Raw genomic sequence first — 18372 nt, forward strand, 5'->3', positions numbered from 1 at the left:
CTTGGTTGAGTAACGCTGGATTAAAGTATATTCAGCCATTCTGGCAGCTACTGAAACATCTCAGCTCATGAGGTCCAGCTAGGTCTAATGCACCAGGCAACCGGTTATTTACTAGATTGGGCAGTTAACATAGAAAACAGATCCTATCCCTTGCTCAAATACTCTTTAAAAACTGTAATAAAGCCTCCCACCACTAGTAGCTGCTGACTCTCAACCCGGACTTCCACCAGGCTGGTCTCCAGTCCATCACAGCTGCACTGCAGTTCGACTGCATGCGCCGCTGTCGGTCAACACCTACTGACTCTGTTCTCAGTGTGCAGCACAGAGCAACACCACCTGACTGCTTGACCTGTGGGACCAAGGAGTTCACGTGGTAGTTAAAGAACAATTATTACCATTTATAAATGTGCTCCCTCTTGCTCCTCTGACCTGTTGACTACAGGCTAAACACAATATTTGTCAGTGTAGTGAAGTGAAATATGATCTTCCATTTGTCTGGTGTCAATACGGAGTATTTTATTCTGAAATTTAACTGGATATTTTGATTTGGTTTTGGCAAAACTTCCTGCCCTGCTTAATATGCTCCGTGCTGAATTTATGTGCAGCGCTCTAGCATCCTGCAAAAATAGAAGTCCTGCGTATCTGCTCCAGATGGCTCCAGACTGCCGAAGCCCTGACGGAGCAGAGACATACCACAGCGGAGCTGATTAAAACTCTCTCAGTGACTAAAAGTGAAACTTATCTGCTCTGTTGCCGTGACTGAGCGGAGATGGGCTGAACATGTATCTGGTGGAATTTAGGGGTCAGTCAGTGGCCGCTGCCTTCATGCCAGAACTTTCTCCCCTCTCGTTGCTCTTTGCTACAGATCATAAAAATGTAAAAACACTCTGGCCCATATTATCTATTGTAATGCGTGCACAATGTTGCATTTCTGTATAAAATTCAGAGAAAAAAAATCACTGTTTTCATTGCTGCTGTCCTGCAGCACCTCCATGTTTTCCAAAAGAAATGTCTGTAAATTTGAGTACATTATAGACTTCACCTATTCTGTGCAAAATCACTGCAGCAAACACTGAAGTTGGGGCTAATTCAGAAATTATCAGAGGTCCTTAACTAATACTATCTTGTGTGAATAGTGCTAAAAACTATCTTTCAGTTCATTTCACCATTATTATATATAAAGTATTAGAAGGTCAGACACTTTGGTGTGTTCTCTGATGCGATTTTCTTTGCAAATCAGTGCAGTTTCACTCTCCTAAACTTTCCTCTTGATCTGGAAAGCCAGAAACTTTGTTTTTGTCTTTACTGGAGATGGCATCTAATGATGCACATAACCTTGGTTGTGGTAGCTATGAATAGAACACCAACACAAAACAGCAGCCATGGTAATACAACCTGCCTAATGACCCTTCTTTCACCTGGACAACTCTTTGAAATGTCACCTCCTCTAGGACACGATGTCATCTCTTAAAACTGCCTGCTTAGAAAGAATTAAAGTCAGCCTTTTATCAACTTTATCCTTTTTGTTGTCATGTTTGTTTTTGCAATATCATCACATTTATGAAAAGTCTGAAGGGCAGAGGAAACTAAACAGTGAAGGGTAGAGAGAGGCTTGGGCTCAGCTGGTGTGAACTCCCTCAAACTTATCCCAAATAAAGAACATTTTGTTTCCCATCATTGGAAGAACTGGCTGGTATACAGTGGGTGCACCCTTTCATGCTGAGCAGTCACTTTCCATTGCATTGTTTACTGTTTATCTTCAGTAGCCTTGGATGAGCTGCAGAGGAAGTAGATTTAAAGGTGATAGAGGGGGCCTCTACTCAGTTAATGAGAGTGGAAAAAGCCGTGCTCCAGTGGCTGATAATTAGATGGAATCATGGCTCTTCTGAGGTCGGCATGACTTGGCATACACATCACGGAAAATTGAGGGGAGTCTTCGACTGTTAAGATAGTCTAAGACAGGTGTGTTTTTAATGAGAGCAGCTGTGTTTTTAAGGCATTGCAGAGCCAAAAGAAGGGAAGACACGACAAGACAGAATGTAAATAAATGGGACATGTGCAAAATGATCTCTCAGAAGGTGCTGTGTAGGCTGAGAAGACTGAAAGAATTAAATTCTCAGATAGAGCTCTTTTGAAGACAAAAACAGAAACACCGATTATCTACTGCTGTAATATCTTTACTAGCCCTCTGCTGTCACAGTGAACCCTTATTGAGCTGCACTGTGTGGGCAAAGCTGTGACTCATTTGTTGTCCATCCATGGCCTTTTCACGTTGCTAGCTTTGTCTTTAAATGTCACGCACTTAAGTAAAGTGATAAAGCATTTCCTTGCTGGCAAAATCGATTTAGTCAAGTGTGGTATGTGGATGTTTTCAGTGTGTAGCATGGCTGTAGTGACATGACAGGTCCAGGTATCTGCAGGGAAGCTCATCTCATTTACATCCATTAACTCTGTTCCCCTACATATGGCCAGACAGAGCATCTTTAGAAAGCGTTTACATGCTGACAGAGAATTTTGTATCTATAATTCCAACACTGGAAGTTTCCCCCATCCTTGTAAGAGACAATAAACCTAGCTGCTTTGCTAGGCTTCAGTTTTGTTTCTTTGAAATTGTGGTTAAGCAACCACCCCTTGAAGCATGAGCTGTGAATACATCAGAGTTGTACAATTTATCAGCCTATCAAGAGTGAAATTCATCTTACCTGCATCACGTTTGTGGTTGTTAGCTTCCTCCATGCTACAGTGTAAATAAAAAATATTCACCCATTGGATGTTTTACCCTTTTACTGATCTTTTGGATCAATCATAGTCAGTATAATTTGGATTTCTTGACCCAAAAAATTACAGAAAACCTGCCACATGCTCAAGTTGGTTTCTTTGTATATCCTTATACATTAAACTGTGTTGGAAAGACTGAAGTTTTAGGTCTGAAATACATATTTAAATATCAGTATCAGAATCGATATCAGCCAAAACTAGTTTGTAAATATCTGCAATAATTCTAACACATGCATCCCAAGAAAAACCTCTTTAAGTAGTTCTCTTGCATACTAAAAGATTGTCCTCTGCTGCTGAGAAGCATCCCCACAGCGTGATGCTGCCACTGTGCTTCACAGTGGCTGTGGTGCTGTGCAGTGTTTGGTGTCTGCCAAAAACATGTCTTGTCTGATGTCTGAAAAGCACCATTTTAATCTCATCAGACCAAATAACTTTCTTCCTTTTAGACTATAGAGTGTCCCACATGCCTTTTAGTAAACTCCAGCTGAAATTTGAGTTATTTTTTTTAGCAGTGACTTTCTCTTTGCCACTCTGCCATCAAACTTTGACTGGTGAAGAACATGGGCAACAGTTGTATGCAAGATTTTACTGTTTTGGAAGATTTGAAATAGTGAAAAACCATTTTGCCAAAAACTCTTGTTTTGATTAAGTTTTGCCCTACCAAAAACTAAGCCTGAGCAGCAGAATCACTGAATTATTCTTCATACTTCCTGGATCTGCCATAATGATTTATTACTTTAGATAAAGGGACTAAATCAGGCCACCAAACTGATGCATCCTGTAAGAAGCGAATTACTATGAGTGACATTGTCCTGTTTGTATCTAATTTCCTTTGTAAGGGAGCCATTTCTTTTTATATTTATAATTTTGGTTCCAAAAAAGCAAAGACACGGTTGCCATGGCAGGTTTTCAGCACTCTCAAGCAGCCAATTTTCTCCCTAAAATCAATGTAATGTGAGGAATAACTTGGCCGGCATCTTTTTCCCTCCATTTGTTGTTACTGGGTCACCAGTCTCCATGGAAACCTTCTCACTTCCTACTTATTGCAGCAGCAACAATAAGAGATATATTTATCTTCAAAAACATGTAAGGAAGTGTTGGTATGATGTTTTTTTTTTTACTTTTGAGGAATAAGTTTTCTCACTAATAAGAGCTGAGAATAAACATGACTAAAATAATCATGGTTTAATTTGTGGTGTGGTAGGAGTTGAAATATCAGCAGCTATTCCACAAAGACTGCCTTGGAGTTTTCCCAAACAGAGATAACGAAGTGGTTCTGGAGTGTTCAGTTTCCATTTTAGAGCCAGTGCCAGTTATTTTGTTTGGTTTGGAATAATAAGTACAGGCTGGATAGGGTGTAATATTTTGTAACCAGACTTGGCTTGGAAATTGGCTGCGTTTGTTGGCTGTAGCAGCTTCAGCTGCATTCAGTGGCTGAGATGGGATGAGATGGTTTGAGTTTCTGAATCTCTTAAATGCCCTGTTTTATATGCAAGAGGAAATTATCCTCCCGTTTCTAGTGATATTGTGTCAGGAAATGCCTCTTATTCTACTCATTCACAGCTAAGCTGAGTTTTCATGTCTAAAGCCGGGTGTACACTGTGTGATTTCAAGCTGACCATACGACAGTCGTGGCAGAATGTCATCTCATATTGTGCGACTGAATCATTTACGACGCATGACCATCGTACACGAGTTGTGTGCTCACACTGTACGATCCAACGGTCATGCACAACCTGAGTGCTCACACTGTGCAACTTAAGTCGGGACGGATTGTGACAGAACTCCGCAGAGTTTCCTTTTTAAGAAGTCTCAGGGTCCGAGGATGAAGTGTGTCCAGTCACACCCCATATCTCTGTGTCAGCTGCAAGTCCGCGGGAAGGAATATTTCCTTGTTTATTTCCTTTATCACGTGGATGCATCAGAAAGTGATTCCAGCTGTTGTCATGGTAATTTAGGACGTTGTCTGACCGTTTACAAAGGAAGACAATCCCCCAAAGTTGTTTCTTCTGCTCGCATTTCTGCTCTCACTGTGAAGTGTCTGGAGTCGTACGACCAAAATATCAAACATGCCAGAAATCCTCACGACCAGTCGGGAGCAGGTCATAAGGTCGTAGTCGGGCTGTGGTCGGCTGTTGTGCCCCCCTGTACACAGCACGACAAACAACGCCCGATCTGACTGAAAGTCGGCTCGACTTCAGAGTGAGTCGTGCGACTCTAAACTTGTGGCTGAATGGCAGAAAAATCACACAGTGTCCACCCGGCTTAAGAGGCAGAAAAGTCTCAGTGAGAACAAACGATGTCTGCCTCGAGCATCATACCGGTGTATCTGTGACAGCAGCATCACCTGTAGCCTATACCTGTAGTTTTCACGGACTCTGCATGCACAGTGCTAAATGGACAACTGATTTTGATATTTGACCAAAGTTAAACTCAGGGGATTGTTTACTTTCTCATCCATTGATGGAAAGCTGCTATTGGGCTGTTTAAAAGTCTAACCACATATTGTTAGGTCAGCGGTTGGTTTTAAGTGACAAATGTTCATATATTGTACTACAAGCTTTGTCTTTTGCCACAAGACTGTTTTATGTCCTTCTTGCTATGGATTGTATTTTTTCTGTATGTGTTGAAGCTTCACAAAGTTACTGTGAGACTCAATAGCAGAGATAGGGAAATAGGTATTCAGTGATACCTCTCTGAAAAGATAAAAACATCTTTTTGTATTTGAAATTTCTAAAAGAACAAGAGGTAAATGAAAGGAAGTGAAATGAAAAGATTTTTTTTATCTTATTCTTTTCCTTGCTATTCAAATGTTGTTGTGTCTGTAGTCCAAGGCTGTTATGCTTTGTGGGAACTAGACTGTATTCATTTGTAAGCATCAGTGGAGAAATTCTTTCATTGTAGCAGCGTGCAGCTCTTCCTCTTTGGTGTCCTTACTCCCTCAGTCTCTCTCTCTCTCTCTCCTGTCTATAGTGTTTGATGCAGAGTGAGATCACTGCAGCTCTTTTTTAGAGGCAAATACTAGAGTCAGCCTGCAGTGGGACGTGAGTCTTGTACAACCACTGCTTTACACACAAACACACACACTCAGCTTCCTGATACTCATTCATAAATACTAAGTTTTCAGACAGGAAAATTCTTGAAAAGATGAGCTCTAAATGTGTGCAGTGAAACTAAAAGCATGGCAATTTTTTTTCTGATTCAAAAAAGTCTCTTTAATGTCAAAATGAAAGCAGAATTCTACCAATTAATGTGAATTTAATCTCTTCAACTCAGTATTTAGTAGATGCACCACAGCACTGAGTCTGTTTGGATAGGTCTCAATCAGGCTTGCACATCTGGACAATTTTACTCCATCCTTCTTTGCAAAACTGCTCAAGCTCTGTCAGGTTGCACTGTGAACGGCCCTTTTCAAGTCTAACCACAAATTCTCTGTGACGTCTGGGCTTTGGCTTTGCCACTCCATGACATTCATCATTTTACCTGTTGCTGCCGTATGCTTTCGGCCATTGTCTTTTTGGAAAATAAATCTTCTCCTAAGCCATAGTTCTCCTGCAGACTGAACAAGATTGTCCTCCAAATTTTCCTAGATTTTGTTGCGATCGTTTACAAGCCTTCCAGGGCTGGCTGCCAAGGAGCATCCCTACAGCATGATGCTGCCACCACTATACCTGATATTAGAGATGGTGTCTCTGTTTGGTGTCCTTCAAACATGACATCTTGTTTGATGTCTGAAAAGCACCACTTTGGTCTCTGAGTTGCTTTTGGTGTTTCTTTTGTCTTCATGGTGTAATGGTAGCCAGGGATACCAATTAACCAGTGACTGGACCTTCCAGACACAGGTGTCTTTACACTACAATTACTTGAGACACATTCACTTCACTCTGGTGATCCCTATTTCACTAACTGTAAGACTGCTAGTACCAATTGGCTAGAGCTCTGTTGAATTAGATCAGTCACTTTAAAGGGGGTGAATACTTTTTATAGGCATTGTAAAACTTTAACAAACCTGAGCTAGAAGTCACTTATTTCACTTTTGATTCACTCTGATTTGTTGTTTTTCCCAAAGGATCTTCACTGAGCGATCTTTTAAGACTTGTTTATGTTGAATCATCACACTGATTTCCATTCCTTTGCTCTCTTTTTATCTGAAGTATGTGCTTTCTTTTAATTATATGACTTTTCCCTCAGGAGCCCAAAAAGATGGCCATGTAAGGAAGGGAAAACTGTATACTGACCCAATAGGTTACTGTTTTCTTCATATATTAAACTACAATGATGCATTTTTCACCTTAGCAGATCTTCGACTACATTTTGACCTCTTTCTACTTAAATGTTTGTGACTGTTGATTGGAGGGTTGGGTATAAGCCACAAACTTTTAACATCATATGAATTATTGAATTCTTGGCCTACTTCAATTACAAGTAGATGGCATTCATTAACAGCTGCAGGCAAAATGAGATGTCTAAGCAGATGGGGAACAGCAGTGTCTGAGAGGTCTGTGAGACTGGCTTCTTGACATCTGTTGGTAGTGTCACCATAATCTTTGTGACGGGTAAAGAAAAAACAAAAATCTTGTCCAGCTTATCTTCAGTCCTCCATGTCACTGCTTAAAGCCTTTCCTTTTATAGTCCCTTATATTGTCCTGCTGGTTTTGTTTGGAGTAAGCTTCCAGTGATTCTTTTTGGAGGTTATGGTAAATAATCAACCAGAAACATTCAGCCATATTGCAAAGACATGCATGCTTGTTAGATTCTACAGAGCTATAATATTTCATGTATAATATTGCAACTGATACTGACACAGATCACCAAAAAGCAATTTCCTGCACTGTTTCGCAGTATATCAAAAAGGAACAGCTTGCGGTATTGACCACATGGACTCTATTTGAACTGGTGTCAAGGAAAAAGCATAATTTTGAATACTGGGTAGAAATCCAGCAGAATGTTTGAATTTCACACTTCTGAAACTTTTGTTACTCCAGTCTCCCAGTACTTGGTGATTAGTGATTGCTTCCCTGCTCTCCCCCTGGTCTTGGCAGAAGCAGCCGTATCAACATTTTCAAGCCTCTAGTCAAAGCACATTTTGAAAGCCTGAGGATTGTCATTATCATTCTGCATACTTCAAAAAATGTACCCAAAGAGATTCGTGGACTTATTTGGATGGAAATTCCACATGAGAGATACCTCACACCCTGGTGGATTATTAAGAGGCTGATGAGTTCTAGTAATGATGCAGAGGTTTAGTCAGAGTCGCTCTGAAAACATAAAAGAGAGATCTGGAATGACTAATGGGACAGGAATTAAAAATCATAGACATATAACATCTCTGGATAGCAGTGGCAACTAAAGCACACACATTTCCTTCTACATTATGATTAGGAATGCCCTGTTTATTGATGATATCAGTATGTGTGTTGGATCAGTGGTATAGGTGCTAGCATCCTGGCTAACAGTTAACTCATTTTGGAGAAATTTTGGAAAGTGTCAAACTATTAATGGGTTCTGTTGAAAATATTTATTCATGCTACTTTTTAACCAGTTTCACGACTTTCCACCTGTTTTAGACACTTCTAGTTTGCCACTTTGAGACCATTTTTGCCACTTTTGTTTTCCACAGTTTTTTCTACTTTTATCCTATTTGTGCCGCTTTTCACCCTTTTTTTAAAACTACTTTTAACTATTTTTTTTTTTCAGCTTTTAACCCTTTTATGGCAGTTTTTTCCCCCGCCTTTTTGTGACCCATTTTTGCTTCTTTTTGAGCCTTTTCATGCCTTTATTTGATAGATGAAGGACAGTGGATAGACTTGGAAATGGGGAAGAGAATGGGGAGAGACATGCAGTGAAGGGCCTCAGGCCGGATTCGAACCCGGGCTGCCTGCGTACATGGGTAGCGCCTTAAACCACTCGACCATCTGCGCTCCCCTTTTTGCTACTTTTTAACCCATTTGTGCAGCCTTTTGCCATTATTAATTTTTGACACTTCTTTCTCATTTTAAGAAACTTTTTAACTTTGAACACATTCGTTGCCACATTTTGCCCACGTTGCCACTTTTAACCAATTTGTACCCCTATCTGACACCCCTTTCCTCTTTAAATCCATTTTGCTGCCTTTTGCCTGTTTTTGCCCATGTTAACACATTTTTTGTCTTTTTGCCTATTTTGCCATTTTCACCCTTGTTTCTATAAACTTTTAACCCTTTTTTGTTTGCAGATTTTGCCCATTAATGTCACTTCTTTTTCCACCTATTACCTATGTTTGTGGCTCTTTTTTGCCACTTTAAACTGATTATTGTAACTTTTACCCCACCCACACCACTTTTTTTTTTTTTTTTTTTTTTTTTTTTTAAAGATTTATTTTTTGGCATTTCCGCACCCCTACCAGACATAGGACAGTGGATAGAGTCGGAAACAGGGTCAAGAGCGGGGGAGAGACATGGGGTACAGGGCCCCAGGCCAGATCCGCCCACACGGGGCGCACCCTCAACCACTAGGCCACCTGCTCCCCCACTTTTTGCACTCTTGGCACATTTGTTGCCACTGTTAACCCCTTTTTGATACCCTTGTTACTCTTTCAATCCATTTTTGCCATCTTTTGCCCATTTTTAGCAACCTTTTCCCCTTTTTGACACATTTTTACTACTTTTTTGCCCATTTGTGGTTTTCAATCTTGCTCTGGAGCAGCGGCTTTGCACCTTGTTTAGTTGGCGAACAAGCTTTCATCCTGTTTCAGCACTGATTTCAACTCTGGATAACTACACATACTACCTAATAACTGCCATTCCAAATCTGGGGTTGGAGTTTCCCCAACATGCTCTTGTACTGAGTGCTTAGATGTGTTTTAGATCTTTTCAATTGTGTTTATAAGTGTTTGAGTGTTTTAGATGTTTCCAATTGTACAGGGATCACTGCTGGAGTTCCTTTGTCATGTTTCTGGTGGATTGTTGTGTCATTTCTGCACCATGAGTGAAGTTATCCACTGAGTTACTGACTTCCTGCTTGTGGCATGTTGTGGTGAACAGGAAAGGGTGGATGAGCTCATTCTCATCTACTAGTCACATATTTTAAAGAAAATGAGCAGCTGCTGATCAATCTGGGCATCTCTAAATCTGATAAAAACTTGTATTTTTCCACACAAATGATGCATGCATTGAAAGACACAGTTTCATCTTTTTTTTTTTTTTTTTTAAATCTCCCCATGTTTTTACAGGAGCTGCCTCGGGCATGGTCACATTATAGCTCTGTTTTGCTTTGGGAAAAAAAATAAATAAAGTGGAGTTGTTGTCAGAAGTTCCTGTAATTGAAACAGGGGTTTTTTATGGTGTCTGATATATTGATGATTATATTGATTATATCGATTAGGTCTCTTCATAACTGTTAAAGTTAATTAAGTTGTAAGTTCATTAACTCAGCTCTCACAGTTGTACTTGAAAAGATCATATTTGTAGGTGTTACTTTAATAACAGAGAAGAGGACGGTGGGTGTATTTACTCTACTGCTACAAAACATTTTAACCAACTAAAATATCCTCTAATGATCATTCAGTTCTGTCGCTATATGCTGACACTGAGAGAAGGGGACAGTGTGTTGCATAACCACTTGATGCTTGCTATGTGGGTGAATTGCCCTTGAGTTGTTTTCCAGCTGAAGTTGGCATGGAGATCAAGTGGGCACAGATGGTCTGACGGGATATGTAATGTACCGCAGACACTGGAGCCTCATTTAAATAGAGGCGTCTCTATTAGGGAGAGAAAGACAACAACACGGTCTTGTTTGTTTATGTTTATCTTCATTTTCCGGAAGTATTTGAAAGATGCCGGTAGGTGGTTGGGGTCTAAATAGACGAGACATGATGAGCGGTAATGACACAGAAATGACAGACTTAGCAACACACAATCAAAAAAAGAGCAGAGAAGAACTTAGTGGCAAACATAACAAAGCCACTTCATTTCATGTACCACAATCCCACTGGTCAACCATATCTGTAAGTTAACATATGCAGCTCACACTTAAAGTTTGAGATTTTTATATTTGTTGTTCTCTCAGTTTGAAACGGAATTCAGTCCTAAAAAATTATCTGTAATTATTAACACATCTTCAGTTTTGCTGCAAAGTTGTATCCAATCAGCTTAATGAAATTATTCTGTCTAAATATTCCAGCTAGTTTGGTGAAATTCATTCATACATGAGGAGAAAAGATCATTCTTTTAACTACAGTGCTTTTTTCAGGCTGTCCTCTTGGCACTTATTTAAACAGCTGAAGTGTTTTCAAACAAGAATTCAATTCCATTAAAAAATCTTTATTTGTCCCCAGGCGGGCAATTACAGGCACTTAGAGCAGCAGCAGTACAAAAAGTAAAAGCAGATGTCAAAAACTCAGAATTGCAAATATCAAAAAAAAAAAAAAAAAAAAACAAGGAAAGAAGAAGTTTTTAAACCACATTTATGAAAATAAATAGGTCAGTACACCATATTGTGAAATGACCAATACTACCATATTTTCCAGACTGTAAGTGACACTTTTTTCCATAGTTTGGCTGGTCCTGCGACTTATAGTCAGGTGCAACTTATATATCAAAATAAAAATAATTTAACATGTTTTTAAATGTTAATTAATACTGACTGACATGAACCAAGGAGTAAACATTACCGTCTATAGCCGCTAGCGGGCGCACTACGCTTGTGACAACTATATGCTGCTCCTGTACCACTGAAAAAATTAACTGAAACATTAACTTAAAGAAAACAGAAAGAAATTTTGGCGTGAGTGAGAAACTTGTGAGGGACTGGCGAAAAGCAGAGGTTACTTTTACTGCAATAAAGAAAACAAAGAAAGCTAATCGCAGGCTGAAAGCAAGATGGCCAGAGCTGGAGGAACGAGTCCACAAATGGGTGCTTGAACAGCATGCTGCCGGGAGAGGCTTGTCAACGGTGCAGTTACATCTCCACGCCCTGGTAGTTGCCAAGGAGATGAAATAAATGACTTTGCAGGTGGGCCTTCTTGGTGTTACCGCTTCATGCAACGCAACCGCCTCTCTATCAGAGCATGGACAACGGTGTGTCAGAAACACGCTAAATAAGTGCGACTTATAGTCCAGTGCAACTTGTATATGTTTTTTCCTCTTCATGATGCATTTTTTGACTAATGCGACTTATACTCTGGAGCGTATATGTAAACTAGACAATTTCCACAAGCGGAAATCACGAGAGGGGCTCAGGGGGGCGTGCCGGTTTCATCACAAGGTAATTTATGACAATAGACCTGACTTGTCATTACAAGGTCATGTCCAAGTCCAGGCTGAAGCAGCATGTAGCTGGACAATGACACAGTGAAATGGTTGAGAAACACTGTACATGACAGGAGACTTTATTCATGTGTTTAAGTCATGTGTGGCCTGATTAGCTGATGCTGATCACCTGGCACCTGAGCTTCAGCTGTCTTCTCGATATACCTGGTGGTGCTGGCCCTCCCTATGAGCTAAGGTAACATTATGACTACAAATGGACGTGGCTGTGAAACAAAAAAACAATGAAATCAATCTAATGAAACAGTGTGTCTGTCTCTCTTACTCACGTGGCCTGGTCATAGTTAAATAGCAGTTACTGGAATGTGAGGCTGAGAAGTTTGTGATTCACACATGCTTGTAAAATTTGCTAATGGATGCTCAAATGGAGTCTTTTAATTGAATTTTATACAGACATGCAGTTCCTTTCAAGGTCTTGATGAGAGCAGGTGCAGAAGAGATGAATTTTATCATTTCCAGCTCCATTTGAACACATTAAAAACTTTTATTGAGAAAGGATTGTGGGTTCTAATTTTGATTGACGTCACCAAAGACGAGACAACACATACAAAAACACATGCATGCGCACTTTGCGTGCCAACACGCAAACACACACACATGTGCGCTTAGCATGCCAACACACACACAAACGCACAGTCTCTCCCATTCACTGTGGCTGTCTTTGGCAACGTCAGTCGCCAAAGACTTTATGGGGGTCTGTATGTGGATGACATGACTCTGTGACTGTTGAGTGGTAATCAGCGTGACTCTGTGACTGTTGATGAGTCATTAGAGAATGAGAGAAAGAAAGTATTCAAATTCTTAACACTTGTATGTAAACTCTCCATGTCTAGTTTCATTTTGGTCTGATGTTTGTCAGATGTCATGTTCGTATTGCTTTCTCTGCACACAGAAAATACACTCCTCCAGACAAAATTGCCTTCAGGGGTTTGTTGAATGACATTACTGTGAATCGAAAAAGCAGGGTAGAAAAAAGCAAACAAAGCAGACAATGACAAAAACATTTCAGCATGGACTCACTCCAATAATGTACATCATTTTGTTGTGATGAAATGTGTCCAAGCATGGAGCTCGAAACTGAATCAGTTATTAAAGAATTCAGTTCTGCAGGATGAAATGAAAGTACGCTGCAAGGCTACATGAACCGAATGTCTATGTTGCCTTAACAGCATGTGCAGAGCTGTTTTATTAAGGGAAGTGTCTCTTCAAATAAGATGCTATTCTTTCTGAAAGATTAATATCTCATTTGTAATGAAAACTCTGCAGTGCTTCCTTCATTCTCTCAGCTGATGCCCTTTGGACTGGAGACGGAAACCATCAAATATTTACAGGCTCTCTGTCACCTTTAGACCACCACCGCCACCAGCTGTCAGGGTCTCAGTGGGGAGTCTGTTGCTAAGGTTTGACTCATTGATTGGAAGTCAGGAGCTGATAAAGATTAGAAATGCAAAGCAGAACATCAAGTCTTCATATGAAATATTCACAAATTTTACTTTTTTTAGCACCTTGTCTGATGGCTAAAAAGCACCACTTAGGGTCTTTGTATTGTAGGAAAACAGTGATGTATTTCCTTTGTAAAGGAGCATACAGGAACCATAAGAGAGCCACAGCATTGAGTTATAGGCTGTTAGTGTAAGAAGTGGGCAAGAGAGTTCTGAAATTAGGTCATCTCTGAAAATGGATGTTAATGCAGAGTATGGACGTATGAACTGAAGTGCAGTTGCTTTCCCAAAACTGATCATTTTTCCAAATGTAATCTTGGCCTGTGACAGCTTCTATTGAGCGTCTAAATGATGTTTGTGTTCACTCTCCACACCCATGTGGCTCCAGCCAAACTATGGATTAAAAAAGGGAACCTCTGTTAACGAGCCAACTTATCTAACTTTAGAGCTCAGTTCAGATTAGGAACTTGTTTGCACCAACTTGCTGCCATCCAGATTCTGTGGCTTGATTCCTTTACTTGGAAGACTGACGTGGTCCCGTGACTGAGATTATGTAACCAGATTTTATTCTGCTGCTCAGACACTGAGATTTGTAAAAACCTGCTAGTGTTTTCATACATGTTTGATTTCCTGTGGCCGGTTAATCTCAGCAATGAAATCTAGAGGAATCACGGAAACATGGACTGCAGGAATCAAACAGGATAATATTATTTGGAAAAAGTAGGACTATGAAAAAAAAAATGTGATGTTTATTATCAAAGATGAAAGACTTGTGAATATGCAATTAAAAGTTCCTAAGGCCCTGTTTTGTTTTCAGTTTTCTTTTTCCTATGAGTAGCTAATAGGCTAAGATATTGATTAAACCCATTGAACCCTAATTAAACTAAATGTCTATGGTAAGTATTCCATCAACTTCATTATCACCCCTTAGGAAATGCAGCAGGCACTGATCACAATAAAACATGACAGAAAGATCAAAGACTGCATTAAAATATAACTGCAGACAGAGAGTAATTACACAACTCAAGTAGAGAACAAATGTACTCCAACTATGCTGAGCCAGAAGCTGAAAAGAATTCAAAACCAGCTCATAAGTGTGTTATTGAGACTTAAAATGAAGTGCTTTGAAAATAACAAGTAAGCAAATATCAAAAACAGATAAAAGATCAAGGCATACAGTCTAATAACAGCCTGACATGTTTAGCTTTCCTTTTGAAACTGATCTACATTATTAATGATATGGACCTCATTCTTTTGTTACAGAAAGCAGAGGCTTCCTGCTTTTGCCCTCCTCAAATTTTTGTAATCACTTTGAACCTTCCAATTTAGGACGACTGACTGTACCTACTGAGCCACAGTCACCCCAGTGAAGGCGCTGAAGAGATTAGCGTGGATATAGCAATAGCATCAGTTCTGTTAAAAGTTGACAACATTTCTTTGTTAAAAGAAGAGCAAATAACTGCCCTGTAAGCTTTTATTGGTAAAAAGAGTCATTGTTTTTCTTCAGTCTGGCTAAGCAAGAGTATAAACTACCAACTAGCTCCACTGATAATGAACAGAGTAACTCTGTGACTGTTGAGTGGTCATCAGAGTAACTCTGTGACTGTTGAGTGGTCTTCAGAGTGACTCTGTGACTGTTTAGTGGTTATTAGTGTAACTCAGAGGCTGCTGAGTAGTTCATATGAAATTCCAGGTTTCCACATTGTGCTCTTCACAAGATAATTCAATGGATTTCTTCTCAGGCAAATCCACAGAAGAAACAAGAGCACATGAGGCACTGTTTTTCAGTTTAATAAGGTGTACAGGACTTATTATTTGATAAGCACTGTGTCTTCTTTAGAGCAGACAGAGGTGTGATTTTTAAAAGTTAAATATCGTCCTGTTAGATTTAGCTTCACAGATCACACCTCTACTGTGTGACTGTGATGAACACACATTGCACGTTGAAACACTGGTTCTTCTCACCTTGTTAAATTGCACAGGGACTTGTGTGCTCCAGTTTCTTCTATTGGATTTCATTGAATCATCTGTTAAATGCCTCTGAGAGCGCCAACATCCACCTGTGTCAGAAAAGAGACTCCTGTTTCATAAAAGATATTTCCTCAATATCTACTGATTTGCCTTGAATTTGCTTGGTTATGAATTTTAACCTCAAGTCTGTTGTAAAATAAAATCATTGTTTTATAAAACAAGGGGATATGGCTGGATCTGGGTCTGTCTGGGTTCGCAGCATCATGGTCCTCTAATCAGCACTTTATCAGTATCTGGATGGCTGAGCATGTCTTGACTCCATTGTGTTTTTGTGTTTCAGGTTTCGAGAGAGGGAAAGAGGACCTGTTGTCTCTGCCTTTAAAAGAGGACACACATTCCATATCTAAGAGCAAGGTAAGAAAATCCCTCCGCTGACTCGATGTTCAGGGTTCGTTGGATAAGGAACTTCTTTTAATGATCGTGTTGTAATGAGACCAGAGAATTTTGGAATTACTCCACGTCTTCTATCTTCTCCCCGGTCACGCCTCGGGCTGGAGATAGCCTACATGGAGATGACTCACACTTCAACACACTGTACACATCAAACATTTATCAACTGAAAAATTCAGAGCCTCAGTCGCCCTTTCAGAGCATGGATGAGGCCGTCTGGTTTATCTGTTGAGGTCCTCATCAAGTGTCGGGACAGACGGGGGTGTTGGAGGCTCCCTCACAGACACACTCTCAGGCTGATAATTTTCTGTCAGAGTTTTGTACAGACACATGACAGGAGAATCATTTCACATCTTCAGAAGCTGTCTATCAGCAAAGCTTCCTGAAATCAAACAGGATTTTGATGAATCACTATCTGCATACTTGAGATTGTTTCTGCTATCAGGAACTTCCAACAACTTTTAATAGGCAGAATTGAGACTTTCATCCATCTTCACTGAAAAGAATGGCGTTTCAGGCAGAGGAACTCTTTTTTGCTGTGTTATTTTTTCTTTATTTGGATCCTTGTTAGCTGTAAGAAAGCAGCCTCTGCTATTTCCAAGGTCTTTGTCTAAGCTAGTGCAGTCAGAATACTGTAGATAATTGTTTGCATTCCCCTAAAACCCAAGACATCCAATTAAATTCTCTTACAAAAGAAATATCTCCTCAGACTCCAGCTTTGCACTTTATGCTTTGCCCTCCTCGGTTACAGTCACTGAGACAGAATCTCTTGTCACTGTGCTCTTTTCCATTTGAAATGATAGAAAATACCCTGTAGTTTGAGTAACTTTTGTTTAACAAATTTGATTTGTTTAGAAACTCAGCCTCAGTGAAAGAATACAGACAAAGATACAATTGGGTTATCTTGTTAAAATCACTTAAAATATTGCAAATATCTGATGCTAGAGATGTCATCTTACACAAAAATAGTTTAATTTTTGCTAATTTGGCAAGTCTACTGATAAGATGCAGCTCATACTTGATTATGCTTGCAGTACAGGATTATTTCATAAAGAATGATGGAACACCATCAAATACTGACACTGGTCTTGATCATTTTCTGAAGAATTTCTCAGTCCTCTGTGTGCTCAGTGAATCTGTGAATCTGTGAATGTTTGCTCTCACATAGTAGGGCTCTTCATGAGGCCAAAGCTTGTGTACTTTGCACTTTCTTTTTTTCTCCCAAAGACAAAGTTTGTCACAACTTTTAGAGCAGCCGAGACCTCCAAAGGTTCTTCACCTATTAAGTGCTTGAGCTAAACAGTGCCTTTAAAAAGTATTCACCCCCTTGGATGTTTTACCCTTTTACTGATTTTATAAATTAATCATGGTCAATATAATCAAGTATTTTGACAAAAAAAGCAAAAAAAATAATCCCCTCTGTAATGTCCAAGTAAAAGCAGATTTCTTCAAAGCAATGTCAATTAAATTAAAGTATAGAAGAGAATTTGTGCTATACTTAAAAAGGGCTGTTCATGCCTGATCCCTGTGCAACCTGACAGAGCTTGAGCAGTTTTGAAAAGAAGTATGTCCAGATGTGCAAGCCTGACTGAGCCTTATCCACAGACTTTGGCTGTGATTGCAGCCAAAGGTGCATCTACTAAATACTGATGTGAAGGGAGAGAATATTTATGCAGTACATAAATATATTACATGATATTTTTATTTAACTGACCTTCCTCTGTAGAAATCTTTTTTTCCACATTGACATTATAAAGGGGTATTTTGTAATTCTTTTTGTTAAAAAAGCCAAATTACAATGACTATGATTTGTTTATAAAATCAGTGAAAGGATAAAACGTCCCAGGGATGAATACTTTTTGTAGTATTTCACAAAAAAAAAAAAAAGAAAAGAAAAGAAAGTAAGAAACTGAGTATTAGGGAGCCGTCTAGCCAAAATCTTTTAAACTTTTTTTTTTAACTTTTGTTGTAATATTAAGTGAACTGTACATGTAAAAGCATAGAGCGATAGGATTTATTTTCCTATAATATGAGACTCTATTGGTTTCTGTATGAAAAGCACTAGGAAGAGAAGATTTTAGCTTTGAGCCTCATTTAACTTCCCTGATGTTTATCTGACCCTGCCTGTGGGAGTTAAAGGCCTTAAGTGCTCCCGCTATAGGATCCCCACACATCACTGTCTGTCTCTCTGCTTTAAATCACTCCAATTGGCTTGTGAGCAGAGCTGGCAGAGACACACCTGAGCTGACATTTATAGGCTTCATATCGGCTAACTGAGCTAAGTTTGGTCCACCAGGGAACCAAAGAGCCTGACAGGGAGAGAAACAATCACTCGTGGATGTTTTTCCAATGACGTTACTGAGATTGTTGTCAAACATTTAATGTAATACTCTTATTTCATTAGACCCTGTTGATTTTAGCATTCA

General features: G+C 39.5%; 1 protein-coding gene across 11 annotated transcripts in view; it reads left to right on the forward strand.

The window, feature by feature from the left end:
- osbpl8 (oxysterol binding protein-like 8) overlaps positions 1-18372 on the forward strand; it is a 160239-nt gene that overhangs the window by 115800 nt on the left and 26067 nt on the right. For all 11 annotated transcript variants that reach the window (XM_041780487.1, XM_041780491.1, XM_041780486.1 and 8 more), the window contains one exon: positions 15837-15910. In XM_041780487.1, coding sequence (XP_041636421.1) covers positions 15837-15910 — 74 coding nt within the window. The remainder of the gene's footprint in view (positions 1-15836; positions 15911-18372) is intronic.

This window comes from Cheilinus undulatus, linkage group 23 (genome assembly GCF_018320785.1).
Source record: "Cheilinus undulatus linkage group 23, ASM1832078v1, whole genome shotgun sequence".
Classification (NCBI taxonomy): domain Eukaryota; kingdom Metazoa; phylum Chordata; class Actinopteri; order Labriformes; family Labridae; genus Cheilinus; species Cheilinus undulatus.